Source organism: Theropithecus gelada, chromosome 7a (genome assembly GCF_003255815.1).
Source record: "Theropithecus gelada isolate Dixy chromosome 7a, Tgel_1.0, whole genome shotgun sequence".
NCBI classification, from domain to species: Eukaryota; Metazoa; Chordata; class Mammalia; order Primates; family Cercopithecidae; genus Theropithecus; species Theropithecus gelada.
Genome location: NC_037674.1, coordinates 26,662,598 through 26,686,221, shown reverse-complemented (window position 1 = coordinate 26,686,221; position 23,624 = coordinate 26,662,598). Strand labels below are relative to the sequence as shown.

Sequence of the window (23,624 nt, the reverse complement as noted above, 5' to 3'; positions counted from 1 at the left end):
CTGTTACCTCCCTGCCCTCCCTCTCTATCACTGTACCTCGGAGCACCTTGTTCTTCCCTTCAAACACACGTCTCATGTTGAGATGGTAGGTGGATGCGACTGTCGACTATGGATATTGGCCTCGCCACCAAAGATGGAAAGTTCCAGAACAGTGTCTGTGTCTTTTGTGGTTCCCCAACAGCACTCGACGTCTGTTGAATAAGTATTTGTTGATGAATGTCCCCACCCTCTCCTGGTGCTCCTCTTGCTGCTCAGTCCCCTGCTCAGTCTCCTTTGCTGACTCGTCCCCTTCTACTTGGTCACTTGAGGTTGGACCTTCTCAGGGATGAAACCCAGCCCCTCCTCTCCTGCCAGGCTCTCTCCCTAAGTGACCTCACCCCCTGCCCACATGCCCAGGTGCCTCGATGACTCTCTGATATATATCTCTCACCCCAGACCTCCTCCGACTACAGACCTGTTTTCCAAGGCCACCATCCCACCTCCTCCTGGATACCTCAGGGCATCTGAAACTCAGCACATCCCATGCAGAGTCCACGATTGTCCCTTTAGATCTGAGTTGAGTGCGGGGCTGCCCGCCTCACGCAGGAGCAGCTCATCCATCCATCCAGTCGAGCATGACAGCAACCTCAGAGTCAGTCTTGTGCCTCCCTGACCCCCTAACTCCCTGTATCTACTGTCCACTGGGAACTGCTGGCTTCACCCCTAAATATCACTTACCCCTGTGGGTCTTTCCGCCCCTGCCCACTGTCTGCCGCCTACAGAGGCCATCTCCCTGCCTCTACGCCGCTGGCTCACTCGCCTGCCGGTTCCAGTGCGCTCTCCACGCAGCAGCCACAGTGGCATTTAGAGAGGCAGATCTGATCCCATCAGTCTCTCCCACCTGACAACCCTCTGGGGCCTCTCATGGCCCTCAGAAGGAACCCTGTTCCCCTCAGTGGCCCTGCTGCCTCTGGACCCTCCTCCCTATCCGTTTCCTGCAGATGCTGGGTAGGAAGGGAATCTGTCCCAGGGCTCAGGAGTGGGTGAGGAGGGAAAGTGCAGCCTCAGGTCCTCAGCAGGGTTAATAGGACAGTGTGGCTCTTGCTCTGCAGCCTGAGCTGGCCCATGAAGTGAGTGACCCCATCGAGCTGGGTTCTTCAGATAGCCTTTGGTGGCTAGTCTCCCACTTCCCCTGGCCTGGGACAATGGACTCCTTGTGGGGGCCTCGGGGACTCAACTTCCACCCTCAGTATGAGTGGAGGCTTCACGGTCTAACGCTGCCAACCCCCAGAAGCCTTACTCTCTGGGGTACTGCTGTAGAGAAGGGGGTCTTTGCCGTAGTTCCTATGAGATCTCCCAGAAACCAAGGATTGGGGTCACCCTCCAGTGACAAACAGGATCCAACACCTTCTCCCTTCTCTGCTGCTGTCCTCTGCTCCAGCCTCTTCCCTTCCCTCCTAAAGCCTCTCAGCACAGCTGTCAGGCCAGCCTCTCATCCATATGTCAGGCATAGCACTGTTCCACTTCACATCCTCCCTGTTTTGCTCTGAGTACAAACCACAGTTCTTGAAATGCCCAGGGCTGACCTGATTTGGCCTGATTACCTCTCTGATCTCAACTAGACTAGGTTAGCCACTCATCCCTTCTGTCCAGCTGCCCTGGCCTCCTTGCTGATCCTCAAACTGTCCAGGTACCCTAGTGACTTATATGCTCTGCGCAGAGCCCTCTGCCCCAGAAACCCAAGACTCTCTTTTACCTCCTCCTGGTATTTGCTCAAAGGCTCCTTCTTAGGGGGTCTTACTGGCCTCCCAATCTAAATGTACCGCCTCTAACCCCACTTAAACTTCCCACCCCTTTCTATGATATTTTTTCTCCTTACCATTTATCACCATGGACCAGACTGTATATTTTGTTTATCTTATTTACTATCCATCTCTCCCAACTAGAATGTAAGCCTCATGAAGGTGGAGGAGGGGAGCTTATTTCTGAATCTCCAGCATCTAGAATGGTACCTGCCACACAAATATGTGCTCCATAAATGAATGCACTTTTTCTTTTCTATACTCCCTGGGTTGCAGACTGCATGCAAAGCACATCCTCAAGGCCAGGGATCTGTCTCAAGCCTTTTTGAAAACCACCCCTTTCCTACGTGCCCCACACCCAGCTCTAGCAGGGTGCCCTCCTGCCCCTGAGCCTGCCCTCCTCATGCCCCTTGCCGAGGCCTCAGGACTGAATCACATTTTTGGAGTCTCCCTGGGATAAGCTAATAGGCATCATTATTCTACAGCGATGCTCATGTATAATTATAATTATTATCCTATATGAACGATCCATTGCTGCTCGGTAATTCCAATGGTAATTGCTGGCCTTCTGAGAACTGAGCTGGCTTGGACGGTGTGTGCCCATTTTCTCTGAAGCTGCCCTCTGGAACACAAGCAGGTAGGCACTGCCAAGTGGCAGAGGTGCTCGGCAATTTTTCCCTCTCCACTGGCCCTTACTTCAATTGCTAATGAGAATAACAGTGGAGGTGACCAAAGGAGTAATTGCTGTCTGGAAGAAGTTTCTACCATTTCTTCTAGTCCAGGGCAAGTCCAAGTGAGTTTGGGTAGCAGAGCCAAGAGGTTGAAAATGAGACGGTGCAGTGGAGTCTCTGGCCGAAAACAACCTCCCTCCCCTCTCAGCAGTGGCCTTGACGGGTGGCTGACAGCCAGGCCTTCATAGGAGCCTCCTGAGTTGTTTTTTACCCTCTGGTCTTTGAGCTCCCAACACACCATGTGCTAGCTTTCTTCAGGTGGATCTGCCCTGGGGATCCCAGGACGGGGGCTCAGAGCCCTTCAGAATCTTCCCCTTTGTGCCCCAGCCTCCTGCCAGGCCCTGCACCAGCCCCTGCTTCTTACTGCTCCCTGGGCTCATCTGATGCCTTGGTGCTTCTGGGTCTTTGCTCCAGTGGTGGCACGGCCCTGCTCGTAACAGGGCACAGGAAGCTCCTCCGAGATGCCAGCCATATCTTCGTAGTTATCCTGTAGCCCCTGAAGAGGAGACCCTTTGACCTGAGTGCCGGCCTCAGGGACGCCGGGATGCTGCCTTTCCACTCAAGCAGTTTCAGCTATTCCTCTAGCCAAGAAAAGCTTTACCAGGGGCCAACATCAATTCATTGATTTTCAACCAAACACAGATTCGCTGGGCAGGCGGAGGCAATAGAGGGCAAGGCAGGAGCTGAGGCTCGAAAGAGCATGTGCCAGCACCAGCTGCCACACGGCCCACAGAGTGCCCCTCCCAGGGCTGTGGGCTCCTGCTGCTTCCACCTCCCGTCTGCAGAAGGGAGTCAGTTCCCAGGAGACGGCTTCTCCAGTTTGAAATAAACATCTGTCAAGGTGGGACCAAGAAGTGTACCCTTGGTATCCCAGAACACAATGGCTTCTAGGTAAGAGTTAAACAAGGTCTTACACTGTGCAGAGATGAAGCACCTTACCCCTGCTGCACACAGCTTTAGTCAACCCAAATGCAATCATGGAGATAAACAACAGGGAAATTAATTAGAAGAGTTGCCAAAAATACCCATTTTTCCTCTTTTTCCATTTGCTCCTTTTTCTCCTTTTGGGCCCTGAGGACCAGGCTGTCCATCTGATCCATTGTGTCCTGGCAACCCGCCAGCTCCTGGAGGTCCTGCATCAAAACACAGAAACAGGGACGTTAACAACAACAACAAAAAACATTCTTCACTGAAGTTACTGTAATTTCCTTTACCGATGAAACTGAGCAGGCATCAATACCTTTTCCACATCCTCTCCCACTTCTTCCCTTCCTTCTCTGGCAAAAGCAGTGCCAAGTAGGGGAATGGTGATGGAGGAGCCTCAGGTGAGGGGCACAAAGAAGGAGACACACAGCAGGACAGCCTCCAGGCTCTTGCCCTCCCCTCATCTGTCCCATCAGAGAGATCCTAGGGGTCTGGCCACCCACAGCCTCCCCTTAAACTAGAAAAGTCCAAGGGCTCTTACCTGGTGGTCCGGGAGGTCCTACAACAGAAAAAAAATTTAAATGAGAAACCATGGGTGGAAGAAAGAGAAACCAGCATCGAACCCAGAAAACAAAGATCACCCCCGACCTTCAAATCTCCTAATTATCTACCGACCCTAAGCAACGGATTCTACACCTTGTATTTAGAACTCATTATATTTGGCCAAAAGACCCTTCCTTTAAAGCAATTCAACAAAGACCCATTTGCCAATCAAACCACATTTGCTTGTTTCAAGGAACCAAGATTAACTTCTGAGCTGTCCTCACTGTAGATTCCTAAATTAGTCATCTCTCAAGCAGTCAACCTAATAAATGGAGGGCCAGTAACAATACTGGTGGCCATGAATGCAGCCCTAGCACAGGGGGTTAGCAAATGATGGTGCTGTCATTGTGGGGCTGAGATTTGGCTGTCCCAGGAGGCCTCCAAGTGTTCTCATCTAGCTAGCTTGTCTCATCTGAGCCACTGGGGGGAGTCGGGAGTGAAAGCTGGCTGGCTAGATTTCTCTTTTGTTATATGAACTAGCCTGAGGAAAATTGAGAGCCCAGATCAGGTAACACATACCTTCCTTAGCGTGTAATTACCCAAGGATCTAAGGGGTTCAGATGAATCCAAATTGATTTTGCTCCCACAAATAGGGGTGTCTTATTGTCAACTATTCTATTTGAGTACTCAGACAAGCTAATGAGGTTGTAACATGAGCAGTTGAATTCCTTTTGTTTCTTTTTTTTGGAGACGGAGTCTCACTCTGTCGCCCAGGCTGGAGTGCACTGGCGCCATCTCGGCTCATTGCAAGCTCCGCCTCCCGGGTTCTCACCATTCTTCTGCCTCAGCGTTCCAAGTAGCTGGTACTATAGGCATCCGCCACCACACCCGGCTAATTTTTTTTTTTTTTTTTGTATTTTTAGTAGAGACAGAGTTTCACCGTGTTAGCCAGGATGGTCTCGATCTCCTGACCTCGTGATCCGCCCACCTCTTTAGACCACATATAATGATTACCAATATTGGAATGGCGAGGTCTTTCTATAAATCTAAGCCTGTGACCATTCACAAAACAAGCATTAACTAAGCAGTTACTATGTGCATCAAACTCCACCAAGAAATCCTGGTCCCTGTATCTGTTGTGTTCACAGTTTATGTGGGGAAGATGGACTCTTTGAAATCATAATGCAGTATGAGAGAGCTACAGTGAAGTGTTCACTCCCATACCCCTGACAAAGGGTACTGGGGAAGTGTGGGCATGCAGTGGTCTGAGAAGGCATCTCAAGATGATGATCCTGGAGCCATGACATTGAAGAAATGGGGCTTAAGATGGCAGCAGATGAGGTCTGACATTTCCATGAAGGGGCCACCAGGAGTACAGGTACAGAGGTGGGGACTCATAAGATTCAGGGTGGGAGGAAGTTAGAGGACTGGTCAAGTGTGTAGAGAAGAGGCTGAAGAAGGACCTGTGTATGGTGGGTGGCAGAAGCACTTGAATGTCAAGCCAGGAGGTGTAGATGGTATCTGTGAGGCAGGAGGGAGCCATGGGAGGTTCTTAGGCAGGGGGATGATGCTGTGAAAGCAGTGTGGGTTTGATAGCCTCTTTGTAGCTGGAAGATGGATAGAACTAGGTGCAACAAGACGAGAGAGACAGTGACACAGACACAGGAAGAGAGACATGGAGGATGGGCATTGCAGAAAAAAACCCCTAGGGGATCTTTGTAGTTAAACTCGGTGACAAGGTTGTGTATAAATGAGCTGACTGTAGAACTGTAGAGAAAGCTAGACATTCAAGAGGTATTTCAGCAGAATGAGCAAGAATCCACATTTGATTGGGTAGGAGACAAAGGAGGAGGACTTTCAGATAACAGGGGGCCAGCAACACAGATAGAGGCTATTTTGACTGGCGTGGGGACTCTTGGGATAAATAGGTGTTTGAGGATATGCTTTCAATACATAACAGCCCTACTCAGGGCAAAAATGGCTGGCTAAGACGGCACCACATCCTCTAGGTTCAGTACAGCCTGTGTCTCCATGACTTTACCACCAGATGGCGCACACGTACTGGGAAGGGGGTGATGTGGCCAGTTAACAGAGGTCAGAGGAAATCAATTAATCATCGTTCCTGATGACAGCGGGAGCCAAATTCGGATACAGAGATTGGTGGAAGGAATAATTTGACTGTAAGACACAAGACTAGCCTGTACACAGTAGGTTTCAAGAGTTCCCACGACAGTCTGATAACCATGCCCATGCATCAGTACTGTTGGTGAGAGCTCCCGGCTGAAGCTGTATATTCAGGACATATTAGCCGTGGCCAAGGCTGTAACTATGGTGATAAGATTAGGGTGTCCTGCAAGAGCTCCACTGACGCCCTGTGGATAGAGTTCTTCTCATATGAATCCACAGAATTGCCTGCAATGCCTATTAAAATGCAGATATCTACCCAGGCCCTATCTGGGGTTCCTAATTCAGTTTAGATTTAGAGGCCCAAGAATCTGAATTTTTACCAAGCATCATAGGCGACTGGAATGCATCTGGACATGGGCCCTCTGATGTGGTGTGAAAATTTTCCGGGAAAAGAATCAGTCACCATCAGCAGATCCTTAGAGGGGTTCTTGACCCTAAAAAGGTTCAGAGCTACTAGTCTTAAGGCAAGAGTAAAAAGTCTGGGCTAGAATTGGGGATGGAAGAGCGGGAGGGCCACACCCCACCTGGGGAGAGGTAAGTGAGAGAAGAGGCACCAGGAAAGAGAGAGCTATTAGAAGACACGTGGAGGAGGAAATCCAGCAGGTCTAATGCCCCACAGCTAGATGAGGAGAGAATTTCAGAAGAGAAAGGAAGACAGCCCCAGAGAGCTCAGCAGTCCAGGCAGACATAAAATGTGCTCAGGCATAGGGAGCTATGGTGATGGCAGGATGCCCCCCATCCTCTCAGAATACCAGCCCAGCTCTCCAGGGGCCTGACATCTGGAAGAGCTCCTACATGGGTCAAATAATGTCAAATGTCATGATGTTTGCCAACTGAGTGTTTAGAAAACTATTTCTCAGCTCCTGACCCTTCTCCCTTTCTTGAATAGCACATCCTCGAGGAATGTGTGCAGACATCCATGTTCATGCTAACAGTGCATGCAAGGCTGGTGTCCGGGGCCTGCCACCCACGCAGGTGCATAGGGTTTCACCTCACAAGGGGGCTTCAGGTGTGGGCTTAATGCTCTGCGGTCACCATCTAGAAATTCCCAGTGATCTTGTTTTTGAATTTGTGTTTTGTAAGTGAAGTCCAACAGGTCAATAAAGTATGCACAGAGGGCTTGGTGGGGTCTCACCTCCCACCACCTTCCTAGGACATGCCACCTGCTCCCTTGCCCCATGATGTACTCTTTGTACTCTCTGTACTCCTTGCCCCATCAGTAACTTCTGTCACCTTCCACCCTGGTAGGGGCTGGGGCACAAGTGCAGGAAAGGTGGGGCTGAGTGGTGCCCTGCATGCCTGAGTCACAAGGCAAGACCCCTGGTGCCTGTGAGGGTCTGTACTTGCCCCATAAGTATTCCATGCTTCGTGGAGTATGACATTAGGTAGCAGATAAAAACTCACACCAAAACAGGTCAAGACTGTGGAAGAAAGAAGAAATCCTTTTTCCTGCTTCTTTTGGACAAGAAACCCTGCATTTTCATTTTGCACTGGGCCCTGCAGATTATGTAGCTCATGCTAACTGTACCCATCCCACACTCCTAACCAGAATCGATTAAAATTGGGTGGATGCTTGATAAGAGCTGAGCCACTTAGATTTTTTTTTTTCCCTTGAAATCTAAAATTGGCCCACAATGCCCCTAGTTATGTAAACTTGAGGCCTGCGATGGCCATGAACACCAAAAACAAATCAGTCTGCAGAGAGAAGTGCCAGTTCCAGTCAATTAGTGTTGGCTTTCTGGAACAGCAGAAAAGAATGCTATGAGGCTGTGCTCAGCAGCATTGATCCATGATTGATATTTGCCTAGGTACAGAATGAGAGAGTAGTGACACGTATCATAACTGGGTTAGGGTCACCTGGCTGCAAGGAGAATGTGTAGTGCTTCTGCCCCAATATGCAGTTCAGTAACGTGATGATTTAGATGTTTTCCAACAGATACACATGAAGAGGATGCAGTGAGTGAAGAATAACCTGATAACACGGCTTCTTCAAGACACCTGCTCTCCCAGAAGATATGCTTCTGGGTTCCCAAGGAAATCTGGGCTCCAGAGTAAGATGCATTCAGAAAAGCATGTGTTGTTTGACAAACTCTGTACTAGCAAAAATAACTAATTTCTCTAGCTAGGGGATTACCCTCACAATCCACCTGAGATGTTAAAGGTTGCACAAAATCACATAGCATCTGTCCTGACTGCCATAGCAGCATAGCAGCAACAGCTGGGCAAGGAAGAGGGACGGGAGCCGGGTTACCTGGTCACAGCTGGACTAGCCTCAAGTTATGAGGACCTGCTTTTTCAAAGATGAATCCAGTGGAACGATAAATCTTGTTCCCAGTCCCCAAGCCCAGGTTCTGCTCTGGCACATTCTTCCTGCCAGGCATCCTCTTAGGGCTCAAGACCAATGCTCTCTGTCCACCCTCTGAAGCTACCCAGTTCATTCCTGGGTCCTGTCACTCAGCCTCCTGCCCACTACCCTGCCCCCAATCCGGACCCCATGGTCTATCCCAAAGCATCCTCTCACTTTGCAACTTGTACTTTTCACATCTAATTTTAATTGAAGAACTTTCTGTGTAAAAGGAGGCCCAATTTCAAGCTGGCATGAAAGGAGAAGGTGCTGTCTTTTGAAAAGCTTTTCAAAGTGCTAAAGAAAACCTACTCAACCCACTTCCAGCGCGGATGTCATCCCCTACTCCCTGCCAATCTCTCCTAAGTGGTCTCAATAGCTCCGTCCCGTGCATTCACTGTACAGCCTGGCTCTCAGGTCTATCACTATTAAAAAAATAAAAAAGGAAGAGGCTTTTCCTGTGCCTCTCAACAGGCTTTTGTGCCTGTAATTCCATCCATCCATTTCTCTAGCACTCATTACTGTCGCATGTAACTCTGAAAAGGGACTTCCAGAGATGGAAGAAAGATGCTTAAGCTATAAGAGTTTCAGAATAAAGGACCAAGCTGTTCTGAAGATCTTTAACTTTCAGTGAGGGCCGGAATATGACTTGAGTTATTCAATTAGCATTTCCCAAGAAGCCACAGGATTATAGTTTTTCTCTCTGAGGCCAAAATAAGTGAACGAGAGTCAGACTTGGATTTGGGGTTCCTGAGGGGAGTTTCTTTCTTACCATCTCACCTCCATTCATACACTCATATACCCACAGGTTTATTCACTCAGCAAACTCACATTGCACTCCTAATACAAGCCAGGTAATGAGAGGGAGGTGGGGGAAGTACTGTGGAAAAAGGCTAGGCTTCCTACAACATGATGCAAACTGTGCAGGTTTTCTCAACCCTGAGAAGCTCGAGCCCGGCCTCCCCAGAGACTGGGACCATCAACTGAGAGATCCAGCAAAAGCTTCAGGTGGCTTCAGGTCTCACGGTCATGTTTTATAGTCAGAGGGGACTGCTGTAGCACTCCACAACGTACAGTTTGGGCCACCACACCTGGCCAATCTGGCCAATAAGTACTTCTGATAAAAGAACTGTATCAATTAGCAAGGTCTTTTCCCTTCCATTTCCCCCCCTTTTAAAAACTAATGGGAATAGGAAAAACATCTATGGCTCTGGTTCAAGGTACCACACGTTTCTAATTACCCAAGTCCTAGTTATTTTCCATGGCTATATTTCTATGGCAATACTGAAAATATTATTTTTCATAATCATATTACAATGGGTTTTCAACTCATTAAAAACATCTGGTAAAAGTAAACCAACATGTATTTTTATAACACAAAGTGTCCCTAGGTGTTCATTCTACCACGGGCCTTCGGTGGCGCGTGTGAGCGGCTCTGCTCAGCGGCCGGCCTACCTGTGAGGCAGATGCCCTTGGTGCTGTTGCACAGGTCCACCATCACTCGAATCTGCAGGGGAGAGAGGGTCATCAGAGCAGACAGTGGGCAGCAGGCCCTGGGCTCACCCTTTATTCAGATGAGCAGAAAGCAATCATAAAAAGTTACCAAGTAACTTTAGGAGAACTCGTGGAACTTCAAGCAAAATGCAGTGATACCCCACCTAGTGATGTTGCAGTCAACAATGAATCGTATACAATGGTGATTTCGTAAGATTACAATGGAGCTGAAAACCTTATTTGTCTAGTCACGGGATAATGTCTTGGTGCAATGCGTGACTTCGTGTTTGTGGTGATGCTGGTATAAACAAAGCTACCACACTGCAGATTATAAAAAGCATAACACGTACAATTACGTATGGTACATAATACTTGATAATACGTGACTATTACTGCTTTATGCATTTACTATGTTATACTTTTCAAAATCTTTTTAAAAAGTTTCCAGCTGACATCTTGACTCCACCATATTTTGTATTGTTATGTTAGAGTGTACTCCTTCTACTTAGAAGAAAAAAGTTAACTGTAAAACAACCTCAGGCAGGTCTTCAGGAGGTATTCCAGAAGGCACTGTTCTCACAGGAGATGACAGCCCCATGCATGTTATTGCCCCTGGAGACCCTCCAGTGGGACAAGATGTGGAGGTGGAACCCAGTGATATTGATGATCCTGACCCTGTGTAGGCCTCAGTTAATGTGTGAGTTTGTGTCTTCATTTTTAACAAAAAAGCTTAAAAAGTGAAAAAACAAAACAAACAAAAAAACACCAAATTTTAAAAATAGAAAATAGCTGACATAATAAGGATATAAAGTATTTTTGTAGATCTGTATAGTGTGTGTTTTAAGTGTTATTACGAGTCAAAAGGTAACAGAAATTAAAGTTTTATAAAGTAAACATGTCACAGTAAGCTAAGGTTAATTTGTTGAAGAAAAATATTTTAAAATAAATTTGGTGTAGCCTAAGTGTACAGTGTTTATAGAATCTGCAGTGGTGCACAGCTATGTCCTGGGCCTCCACATTCCCCCACCACTCACTCACTGACTCACCCAGAGCAACCCCAGTCCTGTAGCTCCATTTATGGTAAGTGTCCTATACAGGTGAGCCATTTTAAATCTTTTTTTTTTTTTTTTTTTTTTTTTTTTTGAGATGGAGTCTCGCTCTGTCGCCCAGGCTGGAGTGCAGAGGCGCGATCTTGGCTCACTGCAAGCTTCGCCTCCCGGGTTCACGCCATTCTCCTGCCTCAGCCTCCCGAGTAGCTGGGACTACAGGCGCCTGCCACCTCGCCCGGCTAGTTTTTTGTATTTTTTAGTAGAGACGGGGTTTCACCGTGTTAGCCAGGATGGTCTCGATCTCCTGACCTCGTGATCCGCCCGTCTCGGCCTCCCAAAGTGCTGGGATTACAGGCTTGAGCCACCGCGCCCGGCCTTTAAATATTTTATACTGTTGTTTTAGGGTACCTTTTCTATGTTTAGATACATAAATATTTACCATTGTGTCACAATTGCCTACAGCATTCAGTATTGTGACATGTTGTATAGGTTTGTAGCCCAGGAGTAATAGGCTCTACCACATAGCTGAGGTGTGCTGTAGGCTATAGCATCTAGTTTCGTGCAAGTACACACCATGATGTTTACACAACGAAATTGCCTAATGACACATTTCTTAGAATGTATCCCTGTGATTACATGACATTTGACTGTAGTTAACACTTGAAAGAAACTCTTCAAAGATCTAAGAATATTTGCTGTCAGCAGCTTATCTATCAACATCATCAACAGAATTTCCTTGAATTTCTATGGCATTCTGACAGAGGATGACGAGGGAATTGCCAAATCCAACTTTCACCACTGTCATGAGCCAGCCCCCACAGCATCTGGATGGCTCAATTTGTGGGCCTGCATAAAAGGGGTGGTGAACCTAGTGGTTGGGAGGAAGCACCGACTAACTGGGTGAGCACAGATGAAGTACTTAACTTCTTGGAACTCTGATCTCCCCCTCTGAATAACATAAGCAGGTGGCCTTGAGGACTGACCTGCTCGGTACCCAGCACGTGGAAACTGCACCTGAGTGGCAGTGATTCTCATGCCATATGGACACTTCCCGCTGGATGACCACCTGTGGCAGGTGGTCACTGCAGCATGGCATTAGCCTGATGTTTTCAAAACCACTGGGAATAAGGAAAACATCTGTCTGCCTCACACTCACTGTATACCTCTTCCCATTCTCCACGCTGCTCCAGTGAGCTTCAGAAAAAACAAATCTGTGCTAAATTCATAGGCTGATACTGAAAGATCTCTAAGATAAATGAAAAAAATGCAAATATAGAGCAGCATATAACATACTTTTGTTCATGTAAAACAGTGCTGCACACAGAAATGCTTCTATAAGCTTCTCTCTTGCTGCTTTTAAGATAATTTCTTGGTCTCTCCGGAATATTTCTGGAGATAGATCTAGAAAACCACAAGTGAGGGGAAAATGGAGGGCCAGGGTGGAAGGGAGCTGTACTAAACATGATACAGTCTTTGTCTTTTTCAACAATGTCACTGATTACTCTTTCCATTAAACTATTTTTCAAAATGCCATGTTTTGATGTGAGGGGAAAATGATTTTTGTCTTATATCTAGATTTATTCTTTTTGTTAGGAGATCCAGAGGAAAACTCATATTGTATTTACTTTTTGTCGAGTATGTCAACAGCTATTTATTGCCTGTTTTAGAAACTTATTATGGAATATATCATACATATCACACATGAAGAGAATGTGAGCCTGATGTGGTGGATCATATCTGTAATCCCAGTGCTTTTTTTTTTTTTTTGAGACGGAGTCTCGCTCTGTCCCCCAGGCTGGAGTGCAGTGGCACGATCTCGGTTCACTGCAAGCTCCGCCTCCCAGGTTCACGCCATTCTCCTGCCTCAGCCTCCCGTGTAGCTGGGACTACAGGCACCTGCCACCGCGCCTGGCTAATTTTTTGTATTTTTTTAGTAGAGACGGGGTTTCACCGTGTTAGCCAGGATGGTTTCGAACTCCTGACCTCGTGATCCGCCCGTCTCGGCCTCCCAAAGTGCTGGGATTACAGGGGTGAGCCACCGCGCCCGGCCATCTCAGTGCTTTTTTAGGCCAAGGTGGGAAGATTGATTTGAGCCCAACCAGCCTGGGTAACATAGTAAGATCCTTTCTCTGTAAAAAAATGAGAAATTAGCTGGATGTAGTGGCATGCACCTGTAATCCCAGCTACTTAGGAGGCTGAGGCTGCAGTAAGCAGTGATCCCACCACTGCACTCCTGCCTGGGTGACAGAGCAAGACCCTGTCTCAAAAAAAAAAAAAAAAAAAAAAAAAGGAAAAGAAAGAAAAAAAAATGTGTACAGATATTTAATGATGAATAATATGACAAACACATATATATGAAATGGAAGTTTACCAATGCCTTGGAAGACTTCAGGATGTCCCCTTACCCCCAGTAGCTCTCTGAGTTGGAGTACACTTATCCATTTTTTTTTCAGATAAGAAAATAGAGGCTTAGAGAGATGCCATCATTTACTGAAAATCAACAGCTTGCTGGTAGAAGAATGGGACTCAGCTCCAGGTTTCCTAATTCCAGGTCCACTCCACTTGTCTATTGTGGCTCTGGTGATTATCTTAACATCACCAGACAGAAAAAAAAATGATTCACTGCCTTTAGTCATTTTCATAAACGAATGTAATCAGCTGCACTAGAACAAAATTTATTGTCTTAAAAAATGTGTAATTGCCCATTGAAAGGACCAGAAAAGACTTCACAATGGCTTCATTTGTTGCCTGGGGGATCACAGCAGAAGGGGTGGTCGGAAACAACAGAAGCATCAATAGGGAAAATTAGCCTTTCTCTTTGGTACTAATCACTGATCTGGGGCAGGTGCAGCTTTTGTAAAAACTATGAAGCTATGAAGCAGTTTTCATTTCCTGACCTTTTGGTTTCATTTGTATGCTAAATGTCAATTTAGATATTTGCCAGTAAATTTTGTTAATCTTTACTCGAGAATAGTCTTTTAACGAAATTGTTGTAACGAAACTGTGTATATAAGATTGTATTGAGATGAAACATATGGTATATGAAAAGGTGTGGCCATAAAGTTAGAAACTTTTTTTTCTGGTCATAGGATTAAAAATTGGAATGAAAATAAGAAAACTCCCAATTGAAAGTCACAAAATCTAGATGTTCAAATTAAGGAGTCATATTTGGCATAAAGAACCTCTTAAATCTTGAGGTAGGTCTTGAGAAGGTTGAAGCTGGAAGAGTCCTTAGAGGTCATTGTCCTGGGGTACTGGGCATGACCCATCCATGTTGTGGCCCTGCCCCCCAACCTTGTAGAGCATCTCCCAGTGCTCTCCCCCTCCCTGCCCATCACTGTCACTCTGCTCCAGTCACACTGGCCTTGTCGCTGGTCTTGGCTGTGCCTAGTATGCTGTGCAGCACATCTTTACCTGGTGAGCTTCACTGATGCCTCAAGTCAGGCTTTCCCTGGCTCTCAGCTGATGGGAGCCCAGGCAGCCACTCTTCATCACCTAATCTGGCCTTTTGCATTTGTAGCACTTATCATTATTCAGTACAGTTGACCTTGAATGATATAGGTTTGCACTGTATGGGTCCACTTGTACACAAGCTTTTGTCAGTAAATACAGTCAGTTCTCCATATGCACAGGTCCTGCACCTGCAACCAAACATGGATCGAAAATACAGTATTTGAGGGATGCTAAACTCTCAGAAATGGGTGGCTGAATTTTCATATAGGTAGGTTCCACAGGGCCAGCATCAGGAATTTGAGCGTGTGCGGATTTTGGTATTCACAGGTGTCCTGGACCCAATCCCCCACAGATACTGAGGAATGACTGTATTCTCTTGCTTATATGTTTATTACCTACTCCTGCTCCCCAGAGAAAGGAAGCATTTTGAGAGCAGAAAAACGTATTTGTTTTGTCTGCATCTCCTGTACTATGTTTTGAATATGTCCTCCCAAACGCATGTGTTGCAAACATAATCCCCAACATAACAGTGTCGGGAGGTGGGGCCTAAAGGAAGAAGTTTAGGTCTGCAGAACCCACCCTCATGAATGAATTAATGCTGATTATAAGAGGGCTTGAGTTCACTCTCTTGCCCTTTTGCCTTCTGCTGTGGAATGATGCAGGAAGAAGGCTCTCACTAGATTCCGGTCTCCCAATCTTGGACTTCCCAGCCTCCAGAATTATGAGAAATAAATTTCTGTTCATTATAAATTACCCAATCTGTGTTTTTCCATTATAGCAGCACAAAAGAGACTAAGGTACCCTGTGTCTAGAATAGTGCCCGGTCCCAGGCCTGGAACTTCTCTGCTGAGGAGAAGGTTCAGGTGTGAAAACACATCAACAGTCTCCAAGGGAGAGTTTCCCTGAGAGAAGGTGACAGTAAATTGCTAATCAGTTCATGGTACAAGAATCTGGTGGTGCTGGGGAGAGGGTGGGTGAGGCACAGGAAAAAGTCCAATCCAGCCACGCTAGCATGGAGGACAGACTTGGTGGGAACAATGGGCTGTCAACCCAAGTGCAAGATAATAAACAGTAGCCCCGAGAGCTCAGGATGAACGCACTGTTGGCTGTAAGCATCACTGAGGAGTGAGAATTATCTCTCAGAAGAAACACTGGGGCCCATCAGGTTCATCTCCCAGGTGGGAAGATCAATGCAGCAATGGACAAGGACACATTACATTGCACAAGGACTTGTTTTCAGCATTGAATGTTTGGTAGCTGCTATGGTTTGAATGTCCCTTCCAAAACTCATGCTGAAACTTAATCCTGAATGTGGCAGTACTGAGAAATGGGCCTTTTAAAGAGGTTATTGGATCATGAGGGCTCTGTCCTCAAGAATGGATTAATCCATTCATGGATTAGTGGGCTATCATGGTGGGGAAACTGGTGGCTTCACATGAAGAGAAAGAGAGTCCTGAGTGAGCACACTTCAGTCCCTTGCTACGCGATGCTCTGTCTCACTTGGGACTCTTCAGAGAATCCTCACAACAAGAAGGCTGTCACCAGATGCAGCCCATCAACCCTAGACTTCTCAGTCTCTATCACTGTAAAAAATAAATTCCTGGACAGACGCGGCAGCTCATGCCTGTAGTCCCAGCACTTTGGGAGGCCGAGGCAGGCGGATCACCTGAGGTCAGGAGTTCAAGACCAGCCTGACAAATATGGCGAAACCTTGTCTCTACTACAAATACAAAAAAATTAGCTGGGTATGGTGCCACACTCCTGTAATCCCAGCTACTTGGGAGGCTGAGGCAGGAGAATCACTTGAACCCATGAGGCAGAGGTTGCAGTGAGCTGAGATAGAGCCACTGCACTCCAGCCTGGGCAAAAGAGTGAGACTCCATGTTGAAAACAAAAATCCTTTTCTTATAAATCATCCGGTTTCAGGTATTCTGTTATAATAAACAGCAAGTGGACTAATACAATAGCATTAGGGGAAAAGATAGCACAAATGGGCCCTACTGGTAGCCTGACCAGATTTTCCAGTTTTTTTCTCTGAAAAGGGATTCTCATTGGATTAGCAGAACTCTTGGGGATCTTGGCCAAGGTAGAGGCCCCAGGAGAAAAAGAACAGACTTCTTGCTAACCTGGCGTCAGATGGCTTGAGCTTGTTTTAATTCAAACTAAAGAGAGATGGGACATAATTGGGCAGTATCTGTTAAAAAGAAAATGCTACAAATGAGGAATTCCACCTGGAAGAGTATACAAGGATATCTGGACAAAAATGCTCAAAGCAACATTTTGTGGCAGAACATGCAAAGGCTCATCAATAAGGGTCTTACTGAGCAAATTTTAAAGGATGAGGTAGATCTATATGTACTATTGGAAAGACAGCCTTGGCATGGTGTTAAGTGACAAAACCAAAGTGCAGCCCAAGGCACACAATGCAACACAACTTTTTGGTTGAAAAAGAATCCCTAGATGTTTCTGTATGAGTGCACAGAAAAGCTGGGAGGTTCATGAACCCAACCAACTGATATTCTTCCCCCTAGAGACTGAGACTAGAGGACAAGAAGGGGATACTTTTTTTTTTTTTTTTTTTTTGAGACGGAGTCTTGCTCTGTCACCCAGGCTGGGGTATGGTGGCGCGATATCGGCTCACTGCAAGCTCCGCCTCCTGGGTTCACGCCATTCTCCTGCCTCAGCCTCCCAAGTGGTTGGGACTGCAGGCACCCGCCACCACGCCTGGCTAATTTTTTATATTTTTAGTAGAGATGGGGTTTCACTGTGTTAGCCAGGATGGTCTCGATCTCCTGACCTCGTGATCCGCCTGCCTCAGCCTCCCAAAGTGCTTAGATTACAGGCGTGAGCCACCACGCCCAGCCAGAAGGGGATACTTAAAAAAAATTTTTTTTTTAATTTTTTGAGATGGAGTCTTGCTCTGTTGCCCAGGTTGGGGTGCAGTGGCACCAACTTGATTCACTGCAACCTCCGTCTCCTGTGTTAAAGCAATTCTCCTGCCTCAGCCTCACACGTGGCTGGGATCACAGGCATGTACCACCACACCCAGCTCATTTTTGTATTTTCAGTAGAGACAGGATTTCTCCATGTTGGCCAGGATGGTCTCGATCTCCTGACCTCAGGTGATCTGCACACCTTGGCCTCCCAAAGTGTTGGGATTACAGGCGACCGTACCTGGCAGATTTCTTTTTTTCACTTTTTAATTTAGATGGTTTTAAAGGCATGTTGGAATAATAGGTGATTTTTTACTTTGCTGTGTTTTTAGTAATCCAGAGAGAATGGAAAGCATGTTAGTGTTGTGTGAACCCAAACAAGACATTCTTACAATTACCCCCATCACTTGAAATTACTTGGACAAATCTCTGTTGTTTCTAGGCAAATGAATAGAATGAACTAGAACTCTTGTCTAGTCCAGTGATTTTCAAATTGTTAGCCATAAGACTTTTCTTTTTCTTATATAAGTACCAAATCCCAAAATATAAAGCAAATAAAAATGGAGCTGCTCTGGGTAAACAGGTGGGGTTGGCTTTAGTTACTTGTCTGTAAAATGAGAGAGTTGGATATGACAGATGATTTTCAGACTCTGCTCCCATCAGAGGATGCTGGGTAGGAGGTGGTGAGAAACATTCAGAGGATGTGGGAAGGAAGGATGAGAAAGCTGATGCCCAGAGAAGCCAGGGAGTAGCTGGTTTAGGCTCACCTCGCTGGCTTCCAGAGCTGAGACTATTTCCCCTTCATCTACTTTTTTTTGTTGTTGTTGTTTTGTTTTTGTTTTTTGGAAAGAGTGGCTTGCTCTGTCACTGAGGCTGGAGTGCAGTGACATGAATGTGGCTCACTACAGCTTTAACCTCCCAGGCTCAAGAGATCCTCCTGCCTCAGCCTCCCAAGTAGCTGGGACTACAGGCATGTGCCACCATGCCCGGCTAATTTATTTATTTTTTGTAGTGATAGGATCTTTCTATGTTATCAAGGCTGGTCTTGAACTCCTTGGCTCAAGTAATCCTCCTGTGTTGGCCTCCCAACATGCTGGGATTATAGATGTGAGCCACTGCTACTTTTTTGTACTGCTCAGCCTTTGCAAAAGGAATTGTCCAAATTCAACTTGAAACACAGATTTTTGCTTTAGTGTACTTTGCATATAAACAGGATATTACATTTTTACTAATAGATGTGTAATTTAAAATGTGCCAGTTTCTGTGTGCAGGTGAAAGGCTTAAATCAAAAGCATGTTTTTCTCATCAGAATGAATAGAGAGCTAAATGTGGTAAGCTGCTATTGCTCATTGGAACTCAAAACCTCACAGTGTTTGGCTGGCTGCTCTCTGGAACTCCCTTTCTCTCACCTTTTACTCTCAGGATGAATTCATGCAAAAGTAAGAGAGCAAACCTGCTCATTCTCATCAGCTACTCTGGTTTGTGTGTTGCTAAAACAATGAGGCCTGTCATGGTTTCTCTGAAGTTCTCCAAGCACAGGTTACAGTTTGCTAGCTGGAACACTGTTTACATGCTAAGTCATCTTCCGGGTCTGACCTATTTTGTAACTTAAATTCCATGTCTCTTAGACAACTGAATACTTTGTATGACTCTCCTTAATTATGTAAACTGCTGTTATTATGTGCATGCAAATGATCCTGTTAAAAAAAGCTCCAGGAGCTGATAATTCACCTTACCATTGGCTGAGATTGCTTGGACTGGAGAGATGGGGCTATGAATGTGGTGGTCTATCTGCTTGTCACTGGAGGGTTAGACCACAGATGTTAGAAGAATGCTTCATGGGATCTGAAGCTGGGGTCAGACACCCTGGATTCATTTCTGGGAAAGGCAGGAATTCACACAGGGGCCAAGACAGGGTGAGGGCACTCTGCAAACACCAACGGGAATGTGGATCTTGCCTTTGTTAAATGTAAATAAATAAAACTGGAGGCCACAGTTTAGTACCCAAGGCCAATTACTCATAGCCACATAACCAAAACTTAGCTCTTACTGATTCCCTGCCCCCCAAAACATAAACCTTCAACATAAACAAAACATTCAGTAAGCTTTTCATCTTATCAGCATGATTCAATGAAATTAAACCAATCGGCTGTAGGCAAATCAGCTTACACAGCCATATGCCTTAAGAAAGAATATAGGACATTCAATCCTGAAACAGGCCAAAATGCTTCCTCCTTTATGCTCTTGAAACTAAGCTGTAACTGCTGTAAATCTGAGACTTTCTGCCACTTTCCAGTAAGTTCATGAACTTTTCTTTGTATGCACGATAAACTCTTAAAATCCCAACTTGACCTAATTTTGATACCCTGTATGCAGCTGCTTGGAAACACCACAGTGAAATTCTGGGGTGTGACTCCTAGGTCCCAGCTCGTGTTGGGCTGCAGGCATTTAATGGCTCATGTGAGCCTGTCCAGCCATCTTCTGCCATCCCACATCAGCGGCCTGGGGGTCAAGTGTTCTGTCAGTTCATTCTGCCAGGGATCTGCAGAGTCCAGCGGAATCTTGCTCAGCCTTCCCAAAGAGCCCAGTTCCTACTGACTGCCCACTTCTGAGTCCAGCAGCATGGCCAGTCACTGGCTCACTTTTTCGCTGTTACGCTGACTTCTCGACTAGGCTCTGAATGGTAGAGGCTATTTTGTCCTTTTTCTGTTTGCCACATTCACTCATCCATTCCCTTTCTCAGCACCAGAATGGCATCGAGCACATAGTAGGTACTCAAAAAAGACTTCAGTATTGATTACTTGCTCAACTGGGAGGGGAATGTGCTCCCCAACAAATGATACTCTTCCTTTCAGACAGGCAGTCACTTTGTTCACAGAAACTGAAAATCTCTCATGGGGATACCTGCTTCTCTTTGTGCCTGCCTGTTTAGGACAATTTTATTTTTGCAGACACTCCAATAATCCCTAGAAAACAGGACCTTGGAGATGCTAGGGTTATCTAATTAGGGTTCCTGAGACATGGCTATCCCCCTCCTGTCTCTATTAACATCACAGCAAAACCAGAGACCATTGATGTGGCCTGGTCTGTAGGGCAATAATACACAAGCCTTTCACACTATCTTGAGTCAGGGCACTTGCGTGAGGTTCTGCAGCCAGGGCTGGTCCGGGCTGGGTCAGCCAGGCTGACACTGGGGTGCTGACATGTAAAGGAGGCTAAGACGTCACTGAAAATGCAATGCAATGGGGAAACCATGGTATTCACTAGATCTTCCTGCTTTGCTAAGTGGATTAGGATGGGGATGGAGGCCAGCCTACCTTTCAAGGGGTAGGGCTTATTCTTGAGTCATTTGTTTTGCTGAGTTGAGTCTGCAAAGCTGAACTGAATTGTTGGAGACTGGGTAGAAATTCTAGCAGCGCTCCTTCCCACCCTGCCTGTCATTGCCCTGATTCTCTAATAAAATCTTAAACAAATAATTACCAAGTGTTGGTTTGAAGTCCACCCACAAGCCCTGGCCAGCCCTCTTGCACGCAAGGGCTATGGCAGTCACAGGAGCTGGGGCTCTGCTCAGGATTCCTCAGCAATCTCATTTGGAAGAGGCAGTTCCAGCAAACGCCTGCACGCCAATGTCTCCGGCAAAATTACTTTCAGTTGAAATAAGGGCTTTGGAGAAACACTCCATAAGACATTGATTAACATTGGGAACATCTGAAAACACACGGCTGAAGTCCCTGAAGGAGGATTTCCCCCACCAGGTGTGCTTCTTCAGGATCCAACCATAGGTCAAGGGGAAGGCTGAATAAGCCAGCAGGGGCAGCAGATAGCCTGGGAGGTTCTTCTTACTAACCGCAGCAAGACCCTGGACAGGTTCCCAGCCTCTCTGATGAAATAGGAAATGCAATAGGAAAGGTGACAATCCCCAGGGAGTGGTTGTGAGGATTAAGAGGTCCTTATAAAAGCAATCTTTGGCCGGGTGCGGTGGCTCAAGCCTGTAATCCCAGCACTTTGGGAGGCTGAGGCGGGCGGATCACTAGGTCAGGAGATCGAGACCATCCTGGCTAACACAGTGAAACCCCGTCTCTACTAAAAAGACAAAAAACTAGCCTGGCGAGGTGGCGGGCACTTGTAGTCCCAGCTACTCGGGAGGCTGAGGCAGGAGAATGGTGTAAACCCTGGAGGCGGAGCTTGCAGTGAGCTGAGATCCAGCCACTGCACTCCAGCCCGGGCGACAGAGCGAGACTCCATCTCAAAAATAAATAAATAAATAAATAAAATAAAAAATTTAAAAAAAAGCAATCTTTGCACGTTTGTACTGTTATAAACACATTTGGTCATGATTTAAATGTAAATCAATTAATTCTGCTTTCTGAAAAATCCTCAATTCATACTTTTGTTTTTCAGACAGGGTCTTACTCTGTTGTCCAGGCTGGAGTGCAGTGGCAGCGATGGCCTCCCAGGCTCAAGCAATCCTCCTAAGTGGCTGGGATCACAGGCACGTGCCACCATGTCCGGCTGGTTTTTAAATTTAATGTAGAGATGGGGTCTGCCTATGTTGCCCAGACTGATCTCAAACACCTGGGCTCAAATAAGCCTGCCTCAGCCTCCCACGGTGCTGGGATTACAGGTGTGAGCCACCTCACTTATTTGAATTCCTGCTATTTTAATAAAGATATTCACGAAAGTCTAATCACCAGCTCAGTTTAACAACTGAATTCAAAATGTAATCTGAATAAACCTCACTGAGTAAGACTTATAGACACAGCCAGGCATAAACGGGTAAGTGCCTTAATGCACTAACTGTAAGTCGTCATTGGTCATTATAACCACCTTCCTAACCTTTCCCTTCTCCCACCTGGAGCCCTCCAGGCTCCATCAAGCCCCAGGTTTTCAGCCTTGCCCAGTCTTCAGTTCAAGCCACCACCACTCAGTAACGACAAGTCCTTGTGCTTTTCCCTCGGTTGCCTGGTTAGATGGCAGCTGCCGGCAGCAAGGCCTCCTTCTTGCATGAACTGGCTGACCCAGGTCCAGAACCAGAAATCCTGGGCCACTCTCAAAGGTGGCCTCCGACCGTGTTCTCCCAGTATGGCTGTGTTTGGATTGTTCTTCCTCCCGGTCAGAAACACACACACACAGTGACAACTTGACGTTCTATCTGCTTAACTACTGCAGCTGACCCTGAGGTAGTTCTTCCCCAGTCACAAAAAAGGAAGCATCTCTAAATCAACTTACTGATCTCACATCCTTGCCCTGACTTTATTTTTAAGAAGTTGTTTGGTAGTGAATTGCCTATTTGTGAGTCCTGCAACTTATTCGGGACAATTGTTTCTTAAAGGGGACAGGCTTTTTTTAAATCTCTGTTTTAAACACATACGAATGTAACAGAATAGCTTTCAAGTGAAATTATATGTATTTACGAGAAAATGCAGGCGAATATTTACCTGATCTTGAGATCTTGAGGTAGGAAAGAACATTCTACACATAAAAGCAGAGGAAGAACCCATGAATAGAAGATTTTATAGATGTGACTACATGAAAATGAAAAATGTCCAATCTCTTCCCAAAATACCCATAAACAAAATTAAAATGTAGATAACACCTTAGGCCAAAGGTGTAATGTAAATATTGTGGACTTTGGAGTCAGACATACTCTGAATTTCAACTCCTTCACTCGCTGGCTGTGTGACCTTGCACACGATGTTCAGCCTCTCCAAGCCTCAACGACCTGTCTGTAAAATGGGAATAATGATGATGATGATAATAATAATAATGACTGCCTCACAGACTTATTATCAGGATAAGATAAAGACCTTTTTGAAACACATACCTAATGCTGTTACCATAACACCTGGCATGTTGTACGTTCTCAATAAACATAATTATTATTATGGGAAAAATATGGAAACATAGGGAAAATATAAAACAAAAAACTAATAACATTCCTACATAAAGAGCACTTGTAAATTAGTTTAAAAAAAGACTAAAAGCTCCAATTAAAAAGAAAATTAATGAAAAAATCTCATACAATGAAAAAAATTCAAATAACCAATGAATATATTTTTTAAAAATTACTCTCACCATAATCAAACACCTGCAGCCCCCTCTTGGTGTCAGTGGTCCAAATCCATCAGGAGTTGGGCTCTCCTCTTTTTTGTTTTTGTGTTTTGATTTCTTATTTGACTGCTAAA

At 45.9% G+C, this 23,624-nt stretch overlaps 1 protein-coding gene across 2 annotated transcripts in view; it reads right to left on the bottom strand.

Moving 5' to 3' along the window:
• GLDN (gliomedin) overlaps positions 1-23,624 on the bottom strand; it is a 67,770-nt gene that overhangs the window by 18,242 nt on the left and 25,904 nt on the right. The window contains exons 1-4 of one of the 2 annotated variants that reach the window (XM_025390345.1): positions 10,169-10,186; positions 9,966-10,017; positions 3,978-3,995; positions 3,538-3,645 (exon numbers count right to left, since the gene is read on the bottom strand). In XM_025390345.1, coding sequence (XP_025246130.1) covers positions 3,538-3,645; positions 3,978-3,995; positions 9,966-10,008 — 169 coding nt within the window. In that variant the 5' untranslated portion in view covers positions 10,009-10,017; positions 10,169-10,186. Of the gene's footprint in view, positions 1-3,537; positions 3,646-3,977; positions 3,996-9,965; positions 10,018-10,168; positions 10,187-23,624 lie in introns of those variants that run through there. The other variant, XM_025390344.1, reaches the window with a different exon arrangement.